The 24,172-nt window shown below is 37.6% G+C and overlaps 1 protein-coding gene across 10 annotated transcripts in view; it reads right to left on the bottom strand.

The window, feature by feature from the left end:
- Positions 1-1,965: 1,965 nt before the first annotated feature.
- Positions 1,966-24,172, bottom strand: part of LOC129722695 (uncharacterized) — a 153,757-nt gene continuing 131,550 nt past the window's right edge. For 7 of the 10 annotated variants that reach the window (XM_055676367.1, XM_055676368.1, XM_055676370.1 and 4 more), the window contains 3 exons: positions 5,605-6,345; positions 4,723-5,281; positions 1,966-2,460 (listed from right to left, as the gene is read on the bottom strand). In XM_055676367.1, the coding sequence (XP_055532342.1) occupies positions 2,435-2,460; positions 4,723-5,281; positions 5,605-6,345 (1,326 nt within the window). In that variant the 3' untranslated portion in view covers positions 1,966-2,434. Of the gene's footprint in view, positions 2,461-4,722; positions 5,282-5,604; positions 6,368-16,091; positions 16,268-24,172 lie in introns of those variants that run through there. The other 3 variants (XM_055676366.1, XM_055676374.1, XM_055676372.1) reach the window with 3 other exon arrangements.

Here is a 24,172-nt window from a genome sequence, read left to right as displayed (position 1 = left end):
TCCGGAATTTACGCGGTTTTTTTTTACGCGGCACGTATCCCCCGCGTAAAAAGCGACTTTAGTGTATAGGTATCAAGCACTGACCATTGCTGGAGTGATTTTTCATTAACCTACCAAGGTAGCAGTCATGATAGAGATTTTTTTTGTCTATATAATAAAATATTTCTGTCAAGCGTTTCGATAACGCTAGTATCGATACCCATCACCCAAACTGCGAAATCGTGTGCGAGATTCGACTGTGATAATCGTGTATCTCGGGGTAGTCCAATTTGGCGTAAAAGTCGCAATATGGTGGCAAGTACTTGTTTGCCATGTTTGTTCAAGAATGTATTTGTACAGCGAACTTTGCCAATGTCAGAAGCAAACGAAGACGATTATCGCAGTGAAGAGTTGTTCTACCGTGACTATTTACAGGCCTGATCCATAGTATTGTTTGCACGAAAAAGTGGGGTTTCGTCCGTAACCGCAAACAACCTTTTTGCGAATTCATCGGTAAAAACGAATTTGAACTTGTTAGTGACATCCCCTTTATTGGCTTCATAGACCGAGAAGCTGCCCACAACTCAATTTCACGCACGTTTTGTCGTCCATGTGCATGCGTCCTTCAAACTTTGTAAGAACCGCAAGGTACAACTTCCTGGCCCGGTTTTTGGTTACTAGATTCTACTTCAGTGACCTGTTTGGTTGCCCAATAGTCCGAAAAGATCGAAATCGTCCTCACAGACGAAAGCTTCTGACGATGCTTTTGCTGGGATTGAATTTCATAATGTGAAGCCCTCGAATTCAGCTTCCGATCCTTTGTACCAATATACCACTTGCTATAATCGTGCCTATCAATGTATGCTGCTCATGTTTGAGAACGCTGAACATGGACGATTTAGCCAATACCAAAGAGTTCGAGATTTTTGAAATTGAGCACGTTGGATTTTCGACAAAGGAGGCCAAAATTAATTTTCGGTTCGTGGTTTCCATCAAGTATAACTTTTGACGTGGAACTACGTCTCTCAGGAAGTTCGGCTGCATAGGGATGTAAAATGAAAATCTAAAACCGGAAAAGTGAAAAATATGTCCGATTTCAAATGCTAATAAATCGATTAGTTTACAATGGATTCCCTTCGTTCTTGCTGCAATCGATTGGAAAGTCTTCTAAGATTCCTCTCAAATGCAGAAAATTGTAATTTCATTATTCGAACTATTGTACTATTGAAAATTGAGCCTCTTTTAGCCGAAACTGTTTATATTAGTTCTAAACAGCGACTACAACAATACTTACTTACCAGCAGCACCAGTGACAGCGGATAGCAATGACACCGGATAGCAGCAGTGATATCAGCAGCGATAGCGGCAGGACTAGCTGGTGCAACGGCACTTCCTCTAGCCAAAAGCTACCTTTGTGCAGCAGCAGGCAGCATTAGTAGTAGGTACATTAGCCGGCACTTCCTTTCATGAAAAGTTGTCATATTTTGACAACAGAAAAATATTTTGGGATGCTGGCATTCAAATTTTCAGTGTAAAAACAGTTTTCAATTGAGTTATTAGAAAAATGCCTTGAATCATTCCCTTTTTCGGGGTGGCACACAGATTTATTGTTTTCTTGTTTTGCACTAAACTTAAAAGTGAAATGTTATTTTAATCTGCATGCACTCTGACTGTTGAAACTTGTTTGTGTTGTATGGTGTTCGTTCCACTCCTGTTCAGTGATGTATGTGTAAAATGAAATTCGGTAGCACTTCAACTCCTCTTTTGCACGAAATTTTAAACATGTTCAATACAAGTAATGTAACAATGTTATGTAGATCTACGTCAACCTTGATTTTTTGCAACATAATGAATCGTGGCAAACTTTCTAGTATTGAAAGAGAAAATCATTGTTTTGTCAAATCATTGTTGTTAAATAGTGTTCCCAATCACTTTGTCGACGATATTTCTTTCAAACACTCAAACACACCGATCGATTTACCTCGTACTTTATTTTTTCACTTTTGGTGACATAATTTAAATAAGTTAACAAATATCACAGAAAAAATATGTATAGTAGCGTATGAGTTTGTTTGAGGAAGATATTATGTTTTGTTTACTTTTTTTTCCAAAGAACGTTGGGGAATAGAATGACTGCTAGCGACTGTGCAAGTTTCATTTTTGACTGCAATCTTTTTTTCTTTCGCTTCTCTAGGGTGTATAAGTGAACTTGTTGTTTTGGAATGTTTACTAAGGAAACAGAAATGAAAGTACGCTTTGCGCATCCGTTCCTTATAAGCTTGTTCTTCCCAACGGTGTGATAGTCATCGTTGGATTATTACTAGTAAGTAATATTACGTAAAAAGTTATGTTGATTTCAATATGGCTACTGGGGCGATGATGGTTGTTTTTTAATTGCTTGGGACAGGAAGGTTGTGTTCCGTATCCGGTGGTTTTTTGTCCTTCGGGCCCTGTTTCATCTTGGCATTTCTCTGGCACGCACTGGAATGAGAAGAAAAACCGAAAGTTTCATGAATGAAAATATTTTAAAATAAAAATTTTTAAAACTTGAAAGGTAGAATTGATTCTAAAAAAAGAAAATAAATTATTTAGAATTTTAAATTAAATGTAGGTATTGCCAATAAAAAGTACGGGTGTGAATGCAACAACTTGGTACATTAAATTTGTATAAATTAGCGATACAACTTGTCAACAATAAATCGCTCATGCAAAAACAAACCCTGACTTGATTTATTTTTAGCGATTATTTCTCTTTCTGCTCTCGCTCGCGTGGACTGGACAGTGAAGGTCACGGCAAACTTTGATATGTTTGACTGTTTTGAGCTTTGGCGAATGTTTTTTTTTCTTTTCTTATTTCTGTTTCGGTTGCGCGTGTTATTGCTGATTACATAATCTAAACAGTCGAACAGGCCGACTGACTTTTGACAACTTTCAAAACGAGCTGCCGGAGTTTGAAGTGCTCGAGAAGCATGATCGTTTCGTGTGATTTGTTCTGGAAATGAATTATTTAAGAGGTACAAGTATACAATGTAGGGTGGAAATTGGATTTGGCGACAAAACAGTTCAAGTAGGTTTCTCACCAATCTGGTCTAGCTGTTCTCGGGGGGTCTTCTGAACGTTGAATTTTGATTTATTGATTTGATGGCATTTACTTAGAAATTATACTGAAGGTTGCCCGGGAAGGTCGATTTTGCAAGGCGGCTTGATGTTAATTGGGTGGGTAGTAGAATAATTGCTGTTTTATGAGAGTAAGTTTCGTAATTGTTTTATGATCTGTGTTCACTAGTCGAGTGTTTACATTCTGTTATCAGTGTACGTCAATTCGATTTTCTATAACATATGACGAGTCGAGAGTCGTTTTGCTCGACGGATTAATTTTGGTGTTGTAAAAGTCGAGTCGAACTTCAGTCGAGTTGCTTGACTGAGTCGAGTTCATGAAAGTTCGTGACTCAGCTGTGACGATTACTCGAGCAGAGTTTCACTTGTCCTCCGTAATACGGCGTTTTGCTTATCTCGGCAATGACTAGAATCGAAGAGTCGAGTTGCCTATTTATAAATTTATCTATCAAATCAAACTTGTCCAAGTTATCTACTTTTATGAACTTCATGCATTTATGATTCAGCCTATTTAGTTTGCTTGAACCAAATTAATCAATCTCTCTACTCATTTGCATATTTAATCATATTAAATTTACTGTAGACTGTGATTCATCGATTTCTCCATCCAGTTTGCATGTTTTTTTTTCATCATAATGAACTACCTATTTCGTCTTATTTCGTACTCCGGTTCATGCAAATTACCCAATTTGGTTAGTTTGCGTCAACAGATTTCATATTCTGATGAATCGGAAAACCTCCCTAATACTTTCATAAGCGTGGGTGCAATAACCGGTCGCTTTTTCGGAATCAACCTAGAAAGATATGCAGATTTGTATGCGAAACGCAGACTTTTGAAGTCCGTTCGTTGATTTCTATTGTATTGCAGATTTTTGCAATTTTTTTAAACTTTGTGCGCATTTGTATCTAAAGCAGGTATTAGACGAAGCAAATATTTGCTGTTTTTGGTACGATTTTTATTTACACAAAATAAAATCTGTATTGAAAAATAGCAAATATTTGCTTCGTCTAATACCTGCTTAAGACTACTTTTTTGTTGAAATTTTGGTTAAATTACACTTCTCCTAGCCATTACCAAGACGCGTCAACTTACGTGAGAGTGTCGTATAGAAATTGCTTATCGGGTTCGTCACTTTAACGTTATGTTTACGACGGTAAAACGGTTTCGGTTCGGTTTTCGAACATTTTTTTTTCATTTCGAGTTAGTTCCGGAAGCTCTTAGAATTGTACCGTAAAACAAATAACTTCACTGTCCTGAATCGATATATGATTGCTGAATTATCAAAATTAACGTATTTATCTGATTTCTTAACAGTGACAATAAAAACATCGATTTCATTCCCGGCTGTCACTTCGATAGCGCTTGGGTTAAAATTTATACACAAGCTGGTCAGGTGTATTCGGCACACTTAGGGTCCGATTTTTTGTAGAACAAACAGTTATTGAATGGCCGATTTTAACGGCTGATTAGCAACAACTTCGTTTCACCATACGCCTTTTGCTTCTGATCAACAGCGGATTGATAATTAGTCAATAATTCACACCGAAACAAATGTTTAGTTGCTTTTTATCGTCAATAAATAAACGGTTCTCATTTAACACAAGTTTTAAAACTTTAGGACTTACTTTCTAGGAAGAAGACGGCCGCGCAGATCCCAACCATGAACACGATACTCATCGTGACGATCAGCACCGTGATCTGGTGGCCCCGGGAACAAATGCCCCCTTTCGGGAGGCGCTGGGAACCACCCACACCGTTGATCATCGTGAAATGCGTTGAACTGGCCACTGACACCGAATCCGGATCTTTGGTTTTCATTGAACGATACTGCTGGTCCTGTTGCTGCCTCAGATCGGAGGTGATTTCCTCGATGGCAATGATGGCCGAGCTGGTCGGTGGGTTACCACTGTCATCATCCTTTAGATAGTTGATTTCGGATTGGTCTGTCGATTCCGTGCAGTCTCCCGGTTGCTCGTTGTGGTTCTGTTTCGCTAGGACGTTGTGGCTGCTGTACTTGTCACCAACGGCTTCCATGATGGCGGCGGTCGGGACGATTCCAGTCGTTGAAGACAGGTATTCCTCCATGGCTTTGCTGGTACCGTAGCTAGACTCGTGTTTTCTGTTGATCTTGGCAAAGTTCTCCAGATTCGCTACCGTCAGCAGTAGCGAGCCGGATGAGGCACTCTGAAACAGTCACAAGTATGTGGCTACAGTTAGTTTCGTTTTGGAGTTTAGTTAAGTGCTTCGATACGAGTGGGTTACACGCTTCAGCTGCTTTCACGAAGCTTGTAGCTGGGGTGGCTCAAAAAAAATAGTTTTTTTATCTGAAGATGATTTAATTTCAATATTTAGTATTTTCGTGCAACGTAAGAACTAACATCACTAATTTAATTTCAATAATAAGCATGTAGTTCGAAAGATTTTCTACTAATAGAAAAATGAATTATTTAAAAAAAAATATTTTTTAAGCAACCCTATCTGATCCGTTCTCCTAATAATATACTCACATGTGAACTGTGACTACTGTCCGTCGATCCTTGCGATGACCTCGAGCCACGCTTTGGTGTCTTCGCGCTGCTGACTTTCTGTCTACCTTCGGCTACTGGAGCTCGGTGTGTGGATGGCGACTCGTTGTTAATATTCAAACTTCTACCACCGCTGTAGCCAAGATTCAGTCTTCCGGCACCGGTGACAAATTGTATGCCACTAGTCAGCTGATGCCGGTTTGGACGTCGACTTCCGTCTATACCACCCCCACCACCACCACGCCCTCTGGCGACCGCTGCCGACGAACTGTACTCATCGAACCGAGTCTTTAAATCGTCCATTTTTGACGCACTCAGCTGGTGCAAACTATGACGGCGACGATCGGGAACACGATCAACCCGATCAGGTCCATAATGTGACGATTCAAACATAAACCCACCCTTCCGTTTCGGTACGTACTGGTGATGGTTGGGCTCGTGGAGTACGAAGCTGCGGTTTGTGTAAGTGCTTCTCTCCATCGCCCGGTCGCGACCATTGTTGGCGTCGTAATTGGAGGTACTTTGTCTTCTGTGTTTGTAGAGGTTATAATTGGTGAGTCGGTTTAAGGGATAATGTGACATACGCTGTAGATTGGCACTATCGTAGTAGTTGAAGGCTGGAATATGCTGGAGACTGGAGTGTGGGGAACATGAACTGCTGTTACTACCACCGGACAGGGACTCCGGTTCCTCTTGTGAAGGTGCAACCCATTCGTTGGCCATCTGTAAGTAAATAGAGTAGAAACTAATGTAAGATGATCAAATTAAGCATTTTAAAATTTAATTAGGTGGAAAACTTGTCAACATACATATTTTAAAGATAGTTGATTTTTAAAAATATTATTACTACCCAGAGCCGGATTATACGACAATAAGGACCCGGGCTCCGATCTTGTGTGAGGGTTCCAAAATAATATATGTTTTTAAAACATTTATTTGTTCTCGAATACTTAACACAAATTTACCAGAAATTTTTAGAAAATCTTTTCACGTTGTTTCATCGTTGAAAACTTATAAATTATATAATCAAAACTCAATTCCTCTAGTATATCATATTCGCAACTCAACAATGACAAATTGATTTTTTATACTCATACACAATTTATTTGTAATTAGTTTTATTTTTGGAAAAGACCCTTTGTTTCGAATTGCGTTCGAAGCCATCTGACTCAAATAACTACGCAATTTATTTTCAGTGTTAAATTTTGCATTTTGTTCAAAATCAAATTGTACACATGGAACTCAGGTGAAATATTCTCTAGTCTCTGAAACTGCGTAGCAAACGAGGTTTCTTATGGGGAATCGAGGACTTTTGATTGACATTCGTCTTCGCTTGAGAGAAATTTATTTATTTTTTCAATTTGTGGAGGTCCTCAAAATGAGCAGCGAATTGTAATAAATGATTCAAAATTTCGCAGCCTGTTATCGCGTGCTATACTACTTGCAATTAACTGGTTGTAACTAAAACCATAGAGCTCGATAACAAAATTGTAGAGAATAACTTTATTCTACAAAGTATTACATACGATACGGCGCTTTTTTTTTAATCTGACTTTTTTGTCTTATCTTATGATAGATAAAAAAATATAATTTCTACAATGTTGGAACCCCGCTAGTTCTAAGCAACCTTGTAAAAAATGTTTATTTTGAAAATATACGCTGTTTCACAAATTATTCATAAATTACCAGTGTCGGACAAAACAACACTACGTAAAAAGGAAGTTGCAAAAACAACAATTTATCTGAAATACCATTCTTAGGTTCCAAAATAACATGTCAAAAAATAAGACCAATTCAAAATTCATATCGAGAAAAAGTTTTATTCACTATTTCAAGATTTCACCGTATAACCATTGTTTTGGATGATTTCTTGCACATATTTCGCCATAAAATCAACCAGCTTTTGACAAGTGCTGACAGAGATCGCATACTAGGCTGCATTCATACCATCATCCAAAAGTAGGATTTTTTCGTAAAAACCGACTTCTTCATGATCTACCACAGATTCTCGATTACTTTAAAGTCTGGTAACTGGGGTGATCACTCCATGGTGTCAACTTTTTGATCAGCAAACGATCAGCAAGCGATGTGTTTGGGGTTGTTGTTCTGCATGAATTGCTATTTCAACGGTAATTTCCGTTATACGTGCAGTAGCATAACGTTTTCTAAAAAGCTACTGTCAAAAATTGTTCAAACAAAACTATGTGCAAATCAATCATTATTTTTATTAAAAAATCAAATTACGTTTCTTTGTCAAGTTAAATTCGTCTTTTGTATCGAGTTCAGCGTAGATTTTTGCCATGAGGGCGTGGCCACGCAGCTTAGAGAAAAACAAACAAAACAAAACACCTTCGATACTACTGAGTGATTTTCATAAGCACCAACAGAAAGTTTTTGCTTTCCCGATGCGAAAATCACTCTGGTTTTTAGATTAACTAATTTGCGTTAATAATATTCGTCTGATAACGGTGTTCGAGTGGGCACAAAGAAACAATTGAACCGGATCAATATCCTGCAGCGTACGATGGTGCCTGTTGCTGCCGTATGCAAAATAACCGATTCTATAATCTTCAGCTCGAAATGTGTGCTACAGAACGCTGATGATCGCACAACATTAGCATTGAATATTTTGCTTGGCCGCGTAAAATAAAAGTTGCTCTCCGCTGTGCCAGCAAAATATCCTGCAATATACGATGGTGCCTGTTGCTGCCGTATGCAAAATAAAGGTAAGGTGTTCCGCAGTGCCTGGAAGTTGACTCGTATGCAGCTCTCGTATCCTAATGTCGCGTACCTCTAACAGCTTCACTCCACTCGCTATTGTGTCTACACGCAGTCTTTTGTATCGAGTTCAGCGTAGATTTTTGCCATGAGGGCGTGGCCACGCAGCTTAGAGAAAGACAAACGGAACAAAACACTCTGTTGTGTCAGAATATGTAGGCAGTGGAATTTATTCCGTCCATGTTATTGTGCTCGGGAAACGAGGGAATAGCAAGGAAAATGGTTGGGAAAGCTTGACCTTGGAACTTTTCAGCTTTTCTCACCATTAAGCAGTAAAGTAACAACGTTAAACATTATATCTAACAATTGTTACACATTTTATCTATCCACCGACATAGAAATGAACAAGATGCATTAAGTCGTTCGCTTGCTATAATCGTTTGAAATCTGACGCAACATTTGCCAGTTTCATTTTCAATTTCACAAAATGTAATCTAGTATAGAAAACAAAGACGTAGTCCTACGTCAAAAGCTCTTATCATAGCAGCATAAATTTTCACAAATTTTCATACAATTTCGTGCTTACTCATAGCACGTTGTAGCGTTCGGGCTACAGAAGAAACAACATTAGTCTAATTTGAACATTCTTTGTTTAAATGAAAACGTTCACAAAGATATTTCCATTACAAATTTCGAACAACTGATTCACATATAGACTTGTTATGGATTGAAGAATACAAACAATGAACGTTTGCTGAAACAAAGTCATTAACCAGTTGAGCGCAGGTAAATTTATCAATAGATTAACAAAACATTAAGAATAAGTGAAACAAGTTTCAAAAATCTACTGAAACAAGTGCAGACGTACGCACAACTTCCAGTAATTCGATAGACAAAGGTTTTGCATAGGAATTGTCCATTTTTGCATGCGTTTTGCATGCATGTTTTCAAATTGAATTTATTGGAATATAAAAAATATACATATTTTAAAAAATTTCGTCATATGTAGAGCCAAATGTGCCGTGATATATTGTTTATGTTTTCCCCAGGAAAAAAAAAAAGACAAATATATGCTGGGCGCATATAATTTTAAATTTCATTTAAAATTTTAGTCATCCTAAATTTGATTTTATTACATGAAAATATACATTATATATATATATATATATATATATATATATATATATATATATATATATATATATATATATATATATATATATATATATATATATATATATATATATATATATATATATATATATATATATATATATATATATATATATATATATATATATATATATATATATATATATATATATATATATTGGGCATTTACATTTCTCTATAGTGTACTTTTAACCAAACATTTTAGGAAGCTTTCAGTTTCAATAAAACTACAACTCGTTCGTAGAAAGTTTTTCCAGACAACTGGAAGTATCTGCGCTATAATGCTTTGAAAAGAGTATGTGCTAAAATACATACGATCATTTAAAACAATATAAAGTTGATAAAATATATAAATGCTTCATTCAAATATAAAGTGGACGATTAAATTTTCACGAATTCAATCTTTCTCGCTGGAATTGCTCAGCTGTAGAGTTTAAACTTGTTGTGTATGATGCTTCAAGCATTCCCAAATACTCGTCCATTCGGCTCAAATTATCATGAGTACGGACAAAAGAAACATATGAGCCGTTGAGAGCAAAAGTGATACATGTGCCATTTTTACACTCTTTGGGTTATTATGCAGAACAGAACAGTACAGAACAGAACAGAACAGAATGATATTTAAGAAAAACTGAAATCGGATTATACCAGAGTTATAGCAAAAAAAAAATCGGGAATTAACATAATCACCATTTCGTTGAGAGCAAAAGTGGCATATGTACAGTCTGAGCATGAAGGATGCATTATAGCTCAATAATCTTAGGAAATAGAACATTCTTGTTTTCAGCAAATTTGTTCAAATGGTTGAGTGCTTTGAGATGTTGATCTGTTTGTTAAGGAATATCGTCGTTACATGGCGCTAGTTTATATGTGGGTATTTGGAACAGAGAGATTTTACCTATTTTAGATCGACTCGTATACTGGGGCCAATAAAAAACCATTCTGGTGTCTTTGGGAATGTTTTTGGTTAGATATATAACTACAAACAGGACCCCAAATTTCGGTAGACTACCGGTGGCCCTCCGGATCTAGAAATACCATAAAAAGGGTCGATTTTCAAAAGTGGAAATGATTTAAGTTGGTTAGCAAGTGACCTATCGAAAGATCCAAAACTATCGTAAAAGAGATTTGCTTCATATTCGTTATGGCACTGGTCTAAGAAAAAGGGTAAACGAAAACAGTGCGAGTCGATGACAGCCGCAGCCGATCAGCAGGCAGCAGGCTGTCAACAGCGCAAGGCAAACCAACAGAACATCCTCAAAATAAACAAACTAGGCTGTCATGTCCGAACGAAAAAAATACATGCGCAAGAATGAGCTGTCGTGTGTAACAAAGGACAATTTCATTGCCTTGAGTGAGCTTATTATTTTTCCCAAAGAACAAATGTGGTACATGTTTCTCCAGTAAAGTCTCTGCAAGTTTCTTAACCGAATCTTTTTCTGTTTTCATGCACCATGTTTTAAAACTTTTTAAGAAATGTGCAATAATGTTGAAAAACCTAAATTAATCCACCTAGCGGTCAGACTCAGCCTTTCTCATTCAAACTTATTATTTGTAAAAATAGATTTACATGAATGCTTAAATCCAAAAAGGTATATTCACTCTTTGGGTTCAAAAATATTGATGTTGTAATTAAAGTATAAAATATGAAATTTGACGTAATGTTAGTGCTTCTGAAATAGCGAAATATAAGAAATGACTCTTAATTTCGAACAATTTAATCACGAGCGATACCGGGAACGTTCAAATAGTACGATACCACATTTAAATCATGTTGAGGCCATATATATTGATCAAAGCAGCTATAGTGTTGAATAGTCTTTGAATTTATTTTCTTTCCAAAACTTTTGAACAGTATATAAAATTTTTATTAAGTTTGTTATTTATAAGTTTGAGAGATGACTCGTTCGTATGACACTAGTTATGTTCAAATAAGTCGTGTAATACTTGAGATAATAGATTTTCATTGTTTTAAAAATTAAAACATAACGGTTGCTTAAGTTTGATTACAATCAAATGAAAAAGGAACGTATGGAGGAGCCAAACTTTGAAACCAAGTGTTCAGTCATAATTCATCAGTTAACCCTTAACTATCCCGTTCATTCGATATCAATATTGTTCAAATCTGTTGTGTAGTTTCTAAGATAATGAAGTTTAGTGATTTTCACATTTCGATTCATTACAGACGAAGTTACATTCCGATTACAGCAAAATTCAACAGGGTGTTATGAGGCAGCTAGACCTTTCGTTTGATACTAATTCTGTGGAAATCATGTCAACCATCTCTGAGAAAAGTGAGTGAGTCCAAGTAGTCTTTGGAATATGTTTCTTTTCATACCTGGATTTCACATTTTTAAAGATAAAAGGCAAAGTAATAGTCCGATTACGAAAAAAAGCAATAGGGTCTTATGGGGCAGCAAGACCTTCCATATGACACTGATTTTATGAAAATTGGTCCAGCCATCTCTGAGAAACATGAGTGAGATTAAATAGTCTTCAGAACACGTTTATTCCCATAAATTCTGAACCACAAGTTCAATCTTCATAAAATTCAAAAGCTAAGGGTATTTTAGGTAGCCCGTTCTTTTGAAATTAATTTTGTTCAAATCGGTTGTGTAGTTTCTGAGATATTGATGTTTCGTGATTTTTACATTTTGATACATAATCTATAAACTAGAAATCAGATTACAATAAAATTCAATAGGGTCTTATGGGGCAACGAGACCTTTCATTTGCAATCAATTTCATTGGAATCGGTCCAGCCATCTCTGAGAAAATCGAGTGAGATTGGGAGAGCGTTACACACACACATGCAAAAAATGCTCAGCTCGTCGAAATGAGTCGAGTGGTATACGACATTCGGCCCTTTTGAGCACTTTTATACCTTTAGTTTTTGCAGTGATTGCTATACCTTTCTAGGAGAAAGGCAAAAAGTGAAATGATAGAAATGACTTTTAATTCCAACTTAAATCCTGAGCAAGGCCGCAACATTGAAATAGTACAATATTAAATTTAAATGATGTTGAGGCCACATACTTTGATCGTAGCTATAGTTTTAAACAGTCTGCAGGTTTAGTTTCTTTCTATAACTTTCAAACCACATGTTTAAACATTATGAAATTCATTGTTTAAGGGTTTGAAAGCCCATTTATTGAAATTCAACTATGTTCATAGCTTCTAAGATATAAGAGCGTTTTTCACATTCTGACGCAGCGCCAAAACTAAAAGTTTGATTACAATGAAATTCAATAGCAACCTAAGCGGCAAATAGACCCTTCATTTGACACCAAGATAGAAAGAATCGGTCAGACCATCTCTGAGAAAAATGAGTGCGAAAGAAAAGTGCACATATACACGTACACACCCACACACAAGCATATACACCTATACATGCATATATGCAGAAAATGCTCGATTCGTCGAACTGAGTTGAGTAGTATATGACATTCGGCCATTTCAATCATTTTTCTACCTTTTGATTAGCCAGTGATCGTTAGGAGAAAGTCATTATGTTTACTTTCATTATGTGATTTCACATTTTTATGAACAACGGACACAGTTACAATCCGATTGCAATGAAAATCAATAGCAACCTATGGGGCAACTAGACCTTTCATTTGACACTAATTTTGTGAAAATCGGTCCAGCCATCTCTGAGAAAAGTGAGTGAGAAAAAAAAGTTGCACATACACACACACACACACACACACACACACACACATACACACATACATACATACATACAGAAAATGCTCAGTTCGTCGAAAGAAGTCGAGTGGTATATGACATTCGGCCATTGGGACCACTTTTATACCTTCGGTTTTTCCAGTGATTGCTATACCTTTCTAGGAGAAAGGCAATAAAAACGTCGAAAGCAATTTATTTTCGAGTGTTTCTACTGAAAAATTTACTTTATGGCACATGTACCACTTTTGCTCTCAACGGCTCTTATATAGTTGAAGCTATTTCTTTTTAGTGCATCGGTGTTTTCGGAAATACATTTTCAGTTTACAGTTACATCAATGAAGGAACAGAAATTAAAACCACTCATTTTCGAAACAAAAAAAAAATTGCTAAAAGCTGAAGAAAAGCACCTTGAAGCAAGGGTCATGAGTTTAAGAAATTCTTATGAAATAAACTCTTATTGTTTTTTCCTATGACCGGATTGAAAAACAACGTTGATATTTCCAATGATAGATTTCTGGAAATTTTTGGCGTAAATTTTTCCAATATCTTCAGAAGCTTTTTAAAAATAAGATATTGTTTATTTAGACGTCGAAAATGGCAAATATTTTAACTGCAAATAATTAATACTGTCAAATAAAAATATCATTTGTTTGTAGTGCAAAAAATAGCAAAAAAAGTTGAATGAATTAAATAGATAAAACCTCTTCTTACAAGTGTTGTTTGAAGCATAGCCGTTTTAATTGTGTGTTTATGTGAATAATCTTGTTGGAAAAATGCAAATTGATAAGTTCAAGCTGACATTTGAGAGATGTATGATTATAGAAGTTTCTTTTTTATTTGAGTGCAAACGATCTGCTTTGTTTCCTAACAATCTACTCAGCAGTTAACAACTTGAAGAACCATGCATGTTGTGATTTCAGCATGAACCCTTCGGATCCCCTGATACGATAGTAAGTCCAGGGTGGAGGAAAACTTCCGCATAACGAGCCGCTGCTGCCGAACATGGCAACAAGTGTCTAGTACTCAGAAGCGTCTGCCACTATGCAGCAGTGGGGTCCGGTTACGACAAAGAGTTTATCCAGTAGCAAAACTTACGGTCGGCAACAAGAGCTTCGAACGAAAAGTGTCTTGTCAGACACCAGAACGAGGAGTGGCATCGCTACAGAGCAAGAATACGAAAAACGCTAGCAATTGAACAATCCGTCCACTTTTTGCGAGGGGCCACTCCTGCACAACCGGGTGGAAAAGTGAACCTTGTACTTCAATCATACACCTGTGCTAGTTGCAGGTGGACACAACCATTCGACCGCGAGAACCGCGAATAGCGGATAAAAGGAATTTTTAAATCCGATCCAAACCCTCGCCAGAGGCGCTGCAATTACGTAACTGCGTGACCGAGCTAAATCGGGGGGATGAAATCGAATCGTTGTTTTTTTCTTGATGGTACTTAAATGACTCCACTGGGAGGCTCGTACAGACCAAACCCAGGCTGGTCGATGCATCTGAGGAAAAAATACCGGACAGAAAAATAACGAAAGGATTGTCTGAAGTCTGACTGGTTAGCTTGGTAGCATATTTTATTAGTCTGGCAGGACAAAAAGTGCTGACAGTTTCTTTTTTATCGCTTGGGGATCAGCAATATAATTATACACGGATGGAAATAATTTTGTATAATTCGAGTGTATAATTATTTGGTTAATTTTTTTCAGGGTTTGCATTATATATATAATAAAATAAAAATATACTCCAAAATTATATTGAATTTATCGGTCAGTAGAGCACAAACGCTTGAATTGTCAAACAATCCGAACATTTTTTTTTTCTTCTTGAGCACTCTCAAGTGCTTGTGATTGCGCTTTAAGACTTGGAAAAAAGAACGTAATTAGTGTGGCGCTCGTAGCAGCGATTAGGTGACTGGCATCATTTTACTGGTCTATAAATGAATGTCAAGGGTACCTTTTTTGAGGTTTTGTCGTGCTTAGCAACAGACACTTGGCAATCGGTAGCCCGATAAACGCCGTTGGCGCTTGGTAAACGTTTGTACTACCGAAGCTGTTGGGGTGTAACGAAACCGTTCGTTTGAAGTGAATCTGCATCGATGATTAGTCACTCGTTTCTTACTGGATTTGTGTTGTTTTTTTTTAACTCAAACTGATAAGAATCTATCTACCTAGAATATCATTCCCAAAATCATTCCATCGATATCGTTAAGTCATGTTGGCCAATTAGAACTTCTTCGTTAATTTTTTCACTCATCCAGCTCGTTATTTGTTTTGTCTTTAACCAACAACAACTACTTTCTCATCAGTTTCGTGCCATCTTGGCATCGTCTGCGGGGCGTTTACCGTTCATTGACAACAACAAACCAGTCCGATGATGACATCGTAACCGCAATGCGGCTGGTCGATTGTTCAGCGGAAAAAAACATCGGCGACCTTCCTTATTCTCGATGTGGCAAAAACCGGCTGTCCGCAAAAAAGTATATAGAAAAGACAAACACAGTCTCCTCTCTCTCTGGCTATGTATGGAGGCGATTTCGTGCAATCCTACCGACGCAGATTATTTCGTGGGCATCAGTGCTGTCGTCATCGACGGTTATGATGAAGTTCATTTCGTTCTCAGCTTCATAGCCGAGTTTCCGAGTTTGTGGAAAGAAAATGTTGAGCTATTAATTAGAAAATATCCGAACAATTACCCCGCGGAACACCACGATTGTCCAACATTGCACAAATGCTTCGGACTCGCACAGTTCGGTCAGTTTTCAAGTTCGTGGCCTAATAGCATTGAAGTTTTTTGATTTTATTCCCTCGCTTGGAAGAGTTATGAAATCACCACGTTTCGAGAATTTGCTACGAACGTACACTGCAAATAAATTGAATTGTTTTACTTACCTATGGAATTCCTAATAATTCGACAGTTACGCCACTGCATTGGCAGATTGTTGATTATGAACACAACGTAAAGATGATTGACCTTAAGCGGCATTACCTTGTATACACCACCCGGCACAAATTTGGTTTTCGATAAAATAATACTAACTGCCACCGGCAGTATCTTTATTCTAACTCGCCAACCAGTTCGACCACTACTGGATTACCGGACCAAGTTGGCATGCTCTTTTATCGACCTTCTGCCGAAATGATGCCTCTTATTCTTGCATCGAACGAGAGTTGTTTGTTTGTTTACTTGCAATCGGTGGAAATTCCATTAGTAGCATTCATTGTTCTGGATGTGATTCACCATTCGCAAACATAATAATAATTTCCCCTGAGTATGATTGGCTGTATCCAGAAATAGCAATGATGGTCTTCCGAAGTTCGGTTTATTTTAAATGTAGCAATCAATTAGATTAATCCGCTGATTCCTGTTCGAAATTCACAGTTGGCCTGAATACCCAAAACGAAGTTCATTGCATGAGGTCTGCAATGCGCAGCACCTTGGTCAATCTCTTATGCATAAGGATGCCAAAATATTCATTGACACCGAAAATGCGAATATATTATCAACTAGTTTGCCAATCGTTGCATAATACTGCGTGTGTTCAAAAAAAAGCTGGCAGATTCAATTACCAAGATTGTGGCGATGTGAAGAAAGTAAACAATGAATGAGGGAGCGCCCAGTTGAAGGATACTCTAGTGCATTTTGCTTGATCCAAAGAAACCGTTAATATATGCGCTCAATATACAAATGCTGAACGAACAGCATAAAATTTATTGCATTGTTATTTTCAATGGCTCAGAAAAACAACCTTGTACGTTCCTAAGTCTTTTCAAAAACTTGTTCTTGCGTTGGAGATGATAGGATAAAAGCTTTCGCCTTTATAATAATAATGATTACAGAGCTAATCGATTATTGGCCAATAAAAACCTGAGAATAAAAATTAAAAAGCTTCTAAAAGAAGCATAAGCGGTGTTGAAGACTTGCACTAGCATGACAACATGTTACACCAAGTTTGGTGCAGCAGAACTAAATTATTCTAAGAAAACAAATTGATTCCTGCGAAAAATCGGAAAAAGCTGAGAATAAACATAAGGCCAGTTGTTTATTTTGACTATTTTTGGAAGTAAACTAGCTTTTAAAGAAGATACTTAGTATGATATAGATCCTTGTAAGTGTTTATCATATTAACAATTAACAAACCTACAGAAATTTATTTTGTGAATTTCAGTTAAAACTTCGAAATATGAGCTATTTTTGCTGAATGGAACGGCAATGGAATGTTCCGTTATCCTTAAAATGACAAAACAAGGTTAAAGTCAACGGGAGATTGTGAATTTTGTTTTAAATGCACTTGATAATAAAAAAAAAACAGGAATCCACTGGAGGGCCCGGAACGACTTTCAAACAAATCCGTTGAAGCCTGTAAAGAAAATCAGTGAGTTCTCGAACGATCCAAGGACGGCTTGGCGGGCATGAATTGGTGATAAAAGCTCCAGGAAAATTACTATGTTCACACAGAAGCATCTTCTAGCGAGGTTGAAGCCCCAGCAAACAGCACGAAAAAGAGGAGTAAACTTGATCGGTTCTGATAGAAAAGGTCCGATTGGCTGCGCCTTCAAACGACAGTACACGACTACTTACTTTACTTTACTTTTATGGCGACAAATCGTTGAGATCCTATGCCGAATCCAGAATACGTCTCCACGAAACTCGGTCCTGGGCTGCTACTCTCCAGTCTCCTTTTATACCCGCTGCTTTGGCATCCTCGTCGACAGCACACATCCAGCGCGTGCGAGGTCTGCCTCGAAGTCGTCGGCCTCTATCCGGTTCTCTGCTAAATATTATCTTTGCCGGTCGCTCATCCGCCATCCGTGCCACATGGCCAGCCCACTGTAACCTGCCGTGTTTCATCAGCTTGACAATATCAGCGAGTTTGTATACTTCGTACAGCTCTTGATTCATGCTCTAGTTTGCCTCCGAGTATTGATCGCAGGATTCTACGCTAGAAGACCCCAAGCGCTCGTCGATCGGCCTCCTTCCACGTCCACGATTCATGTCCGTAGAGCGTCACCGGGAGGATCAGAGTCCTATAGAGCGCAAATTTTGTACGGAACTGTAGGTTACGGGACCACAGTACACGACAAAAACGTTTAAACAGGGAGGAGGCAACATCATGGTTTGGAAGTGCTTCTTCTGGTGCAGAATTGGTCCCCTTTACTGGATCGACAAGATAGTTGACCAGTACCTTAGTGGAATAGTGGCTCCGAAATAGGGTGACCATAAAAATGGCTTTTTTCAAGGTATTTCATTTTCAAAAATTCATAACTTTCAACCAGTTGATCTATTTTTAATCAAATTCAAAATAATTATTTCTAGTTTCAAGAAAAAAAAATACAAAATGTACATTTATCTGTTTTTACTTGTAAAATATATGAAAGTATTACAGTTTTTGTCGTGATTTCAAATTTAATTTACTCGAATATGTATAAAAAATATTTTTAAAAATTGCTCAATATATATATACAGGGTGACAAAAAGTCCGGTCACACAGGAAAATCTCAATATTTCAAAGAATAAGAAGAAAATCTGAATCTGGCTTTCATAGCTTTATTCAGTAACTCATAAAAATACTTCACAGACGATATCTCGAAATTACACCGCCTTTCTCTGATCGATCCAGCTTCAGACGTCTCGGAAAGTCGTCGCAAGCGGCGCGTACGTGCTCCATCGGCATCTCGACCCAGATTTTTGTGATAACTTGCTTGAATTGCTTCAAATTTGTTATTTTATAGTCGTTCAGCTTCGAGCTTCGATGTATCCCCACACGAAATAATCCAGTGGATTCAGATCCGGAGACGACGGAGGCCATTCATTCTTCGAAATGAAGTCGGTCAAGTTTTCCTCACACCACGCCTGAACAACCTTTGCGGTATGGGATGGGGCGCCATCTTGCTGGAAGCAGTAGTAATCGTCTTCAAATAATAGTCCAGCTTGAGGCAGAACATTTTTATTCAAAACCGTGTCCAGGTAGTACGCTGCGTTGATTGTGACCCCTTTATCGATAAAAATAAGAGGCAGTTAACCTCTCTTGCAAATGGCTCCCCAAACCATCACTGACGTCTTATTTTGGAACCGGGAAACGTTCAGCTTGTCCGCAGGAGCTTGCTGGAGGCTCACACTCCAAACTCGATCATTTTGGCGATTGACTGTTTGCTCCAAAACGAACAGCTTCTCGTCCGAAAATTTAATCTAGTCATCTGCGCGCCAACCGAGCAACTACCGCGACCGTTGGTACCTCTTGTCCTTTGTAGCTTTGGTAACCCCATGAACCACCTTCTTTTTTGTACGGTGTAAGTTTTAAATCCTTGCGCAGAAGCAGGTGGATTGATTCTCGGTTCATTTCAAGGTTCCTGGCCAGCTTCCGGGCAGATCGGGCGGAATTCCGGCGAATCCGGTCTCGTATAAACTTTTTCAGCCTTGGAGTTCTCACAGACCTTGGTCGTCCAGATCGTGCCTTGTCCTCGGTGCCTCCGGTCTCTAGGTACCGATTTATGGTCCGATACACGAATTTCCGGTTGATTCCGAGCGGTTTTAGGTGTTTGAATAGGTGTCCGGGTTTGTACCCTTTCACATATTCAGCGATAACAGCTGCTTTTAACTCTGCCATGGCTCACAACTCAATGAAAACAAACTGCACAGAAACGAAACTCTGCCACTTTGGGCAGCAAAGTTAACCCTTTCATTTGACATATAGATGGCACCAGAGAGATGCAACGTATAGGCTACAGGCGACCCCAAAAAAGTGTGACTGGACTTTTTTGTCACCATGTATCTAGAGTGAAATGTGCTCTTCAAATTGAGACCAAGACATTTTTTTTATGTTTGCCCCAAAAAGAACGACAAACAAAAGAAAAGTTGGGGGTGGTCCCAGCTCTACCACGTACTCCAAAACATAAATCTTATATATAAGCAATAAGCGTAGAGCAGAATCGCGCCAAATGACCTGGAAATACGCGAAAATTTAATCGACCATTTTTTATTGGAATGAAACTTTGTACACGTATTTGGCTTAGCAATCTGAGCATTTTTCACAGATGGAGAGATTTTGTACATCCATGAGTTATACTCTAAAAGGGCGTATGTCTTTTGGCATAGGTTTCATTCGTATTTGGTTGTATAGAAATACTGTCCGAGAATAAGTTGTAGGGAATTAAAAATGCATCATAAAAAAAATATACACTGTACAAAAAAAAATTCTGACCAAAAAAAAAAAATTAAAAATAAACATAAATTTCAATTAAAAAAAAAGAGTTGAATTTTTTTAACTTTTTTCTAAAGAAGCTTGAAGTTGATACGCAACTTTTACAAAAAAAAATCCAGGATGGAGAAATGAAAAATATTTTTTTTATGGTAGATTAATTTTTTTTATAAAAATTATAATTCAAACATTTTTCAAAATATTTGTATTCTGATGATTTTAAAAGATGCAGAGAGTCATTTTGAATCAAAAAGCTCTTGGGCATCTAAGGGCATCGGTTTACGAGTTATTTTGAATTTCAGCTCGAAAAATTATAATTATTTAGTAAAATACACGTTTATTTAGGAAAATAAGCGGTCTTAATTTGTCCGTGGTTCTCCAGCAAAAACCATACGTTCATTGGAATGCTTGAACAAAAATTTACTTATTTATATGTACCGTAAAACGGGGTAACATTGATCATTTTTTTCACTTTTTCGTGAGTATTTATATATTTTACAGCGAAAAATTACAGGTTTCATATTTTTAGAACCAGTACTGGCATCCTTAGCACTTGAGAAGTTAGTTTTTACAGCCCTTCGAAAATCTTGAACATTAAAAACATTTGTTTTTCGTCATTGTTTCAATTTTCCTAATTTAAGGCAACTTTGATCAGTTTCAATTTTGAATTGTTTTGAAACCTTTTTGAACTAAAAATGTTAGATAATGCTTTGATAACATGAGACGCTTCCCGGATTGACATCACGTTCTCCTTGACAGCTGTGTCGACGAGTTTAGCACTATGAATTATACGTACAAGCAGAAAAAAAGCCTTATAGCCCCAGCAGATTAGCCACGGTTCGAGTTTCTTCCAAACGCCCAACTTACTTCGCGAACGAAGGCTTTCTCGCTTGTAAGATTGCGCTCTAGTTGGACAGCAGATTCAGTCTTGCCTTCGGTGCAGCAGTCTAAAGGTGTTTTCAGTGCGTCAAAGCACATGTGTGAAGCTAATGATGGTGCGTGTTATCCGTCCCCAAACTGGCCACGCTTTTCGCGCACGAATCCTGGGACCACCGACGCTTCGCGAGTCCAAGGGGTGCTGATTGCGTTCTCTGTGCGCTTTCCGAATTGGTTTTAGTTGCAATTCCCTGCCACGAGATCCACCAGTTCGCAATGGCGGCCTCGCTATCTGTTCGCGATCAAATAGCTGGATGATTGCGCCGGTGATCAAATCACATAGAAAATTGCTTACCGCTCGTACGAACAGTGATGTTTTCGCGAAGTTTGCACCAAAATATCACCAGATTAATCGCCTTCTTTTCCCCGAGTTGATCCAAGCGTCGCGCGAGTTTTTCCCACTGTCTGCCACTGACGCAGAACGCACCTTCTCCTGGGATGGTCTGATGGTAACTCCACTTGCTGAATGTAAGGCTCTTCTGCTAATTCTCTCTGGCTGGCTGTTTATTCGTGTGCGTGTTCTCACGCGGCGGAAGGCGATTGGCAATTTAATTTGTTGTTCGGTTTTATATGCAAGCTAGTGCCCATGCGGCGTAATTGGGTCAATTTGGGTGTCACTTGTTGGGTTACACGTTCGGTCGATACTACTCATATTTAATTTTATTTCAATTGTTGACTTTGTTATTACGAGCTGATAATCATAGCTACAACACAAATGTAACACGGTATTCTAATGATGTTGAAGAATTCTAATAGTCATTTCCAATCAAAAAGCTCATAGTGATTAACTTTTTAGATGTATACGTTCATCAATTACTTTACAAAATAATGAATCAAGTTTCTCAAATTCAAAGAAGACTAGGCGACTTTGGTATTACCTAAATTAAATACTGTGATCTTTATTATAATTATGGTGATATCCAAGGCACGACCGCATTACGTTGGACTACGGTTTTTTATATCCCATCAAAACAAATAGAAGATGGAATTGTAACGCTAGCAATGGTGTTTCTAAATGTTGAGATACTAATGCGATGTATTTTATGCTAAATCAATGGATGACACTTTTTCATACTGCGCCTCCACGTCACACACGCAAAATTTTTCCTTGTTACTTAAAAAGGAATTACGAAAAATTCTCCTTTTGGTAACAAATCTGTTACTCAAAACGCTATAAAATTCTTCTCCAGTCAAATCATATATTCTGTACATGTTACGACTATCTAATAATGGTCGTTACAACCACATGCAAAATTTTTCACTTGTTCCTTTACAGGAAAAAATACAAAAATCTCCCTTTCCATCTTAGGAAACAACACAAATTGTCACATATTTCGCACATGTGTCACATATTTTTGGTACATATTTTGCAATTTTTTGACATCAAAGGCTAGGTTAGCTCCAGCCCAACATATTACGATAATTTCAAACCTTATCATACGCTTTTTGCGTAGTTGTGATTGCTATCAAGGTAAAAAAATTACCTTCTTTAATTATGATTTAGAGCATCTAAAAATGCTTTGATATTGTTCACAATAGACATAAGTTTGCTTGATTTATTTTACTTTTATTTTTGGATTGTCATTTGCCGACGACTTGGGATGTTTCGAGTTCTCTTGTTATTTATATAGTGCACACACCAAGCAAGCAAGTAAGATAATAACGAACGCTACCGCTGGAAGTAAACGCTGTGCAGTCCGCCGATTTGTCCATTTGGTGCAGAACACTGCGATCGAATGTGTCGCCTGTTAAGCCATGCTGCGTTAAAACCGGCTGCGAGTCGAGCTAGTATTCAGTCAACCGTCTTCTCACCGTTATAGGGTTGCACAACACTAAATTTCTGCAAGCTGGAGCTTTTATACGTGACTACTGAGAGTTAAATTTTCGGTAGGCGTGGCGTGTGCACTGGAGCGAGTAAAACAGATTTCTCCAAGTTTTTAAACCTTATACATTGGCTTAACTACGGAGGGGGGGGGGGGCTAGAGCCTCCTCCCCCTAGGATTTTTGTAGCCCTCTCTAGAGTTGATCACACCATTACTAATTTTGCTTCTCAAAATTGTATTGTATTTTTTTCTTCATCCATCATTTATTTGACACAGCAGAGATACAAATTAATGTTTAACGGTGCCAATTATATAAGGTGTTTTACTCCCTAAGGTATCTTAGTAACTAAAAGCAAATTATTGCTCCTCGCTGCCGACTACGAAATTGTACAGTTGGCACTAGAGGACTGGAAGTTTCTGAATAATAAAACTGTCTTTTATCGACCACACCAAAATAGTTGTTAATCTACTTCGACAAGGCAACAATTTGATAACAATAATGACGTCATTGGATACACATTTACTCTTTATCTTTTCCATGAAGCAGTGGTACAGAAGTTCAATTTTTCCTTCTAAGGTTCAATGCTGAATTGTATTAGCATGAATAGACTAAAAAGAAAACAAGTAATGCTACAACCATCTCTACAAGTTTTTATTCACCCAAGAGAAATACAAAAAGCAAAAAAAAAAGCTTAACCTTTTTGCATAAAAATTATGGATAATTAGCTTCCCCCCCCTCACCTTGAATTTTTTCTTAGTTACGCCAATGACCTTATACAAAGTTGTCAGGCATCGGAAAATGTAAGTTTTTACTGATCATTGTTATTTTTTATCTGTTAAATAAAAAAGTTTTTTGACATATTTCGAAATTTTGAGGGATATTGTACTTTAACCATGATTTGATAATGCTAGAATAATGAAGAGAAATATAAGAAAGGTGTCAATTCTTATGTGTTATGGAATGTATTGGGCGATGTATTGTGAAAAGGTTATCCGTAAGTTACGTAGACACGTT

The sequence above is a fragment of the Wyeomyia smithii genome, chromosome 2 (genome assembly GCF_029784165.1).
Source record: "Wyeomyia smithii strain HCP4-BCI-WySm-NY-G18 chromosome 2, ASM2978416v1, whole genome shotgun sequence".
Taxonomy (NCBI): Eukaryota; Metazoa; Arthropoda; class Insecta; order Diptera; family Culicidae; genus Wyeomyia; species Wyeomyia smithii.
Note: the sequence above shows the minus strand (reverse complement) of the source record. Positions and strands in the feature narration are given on the sequence as shown.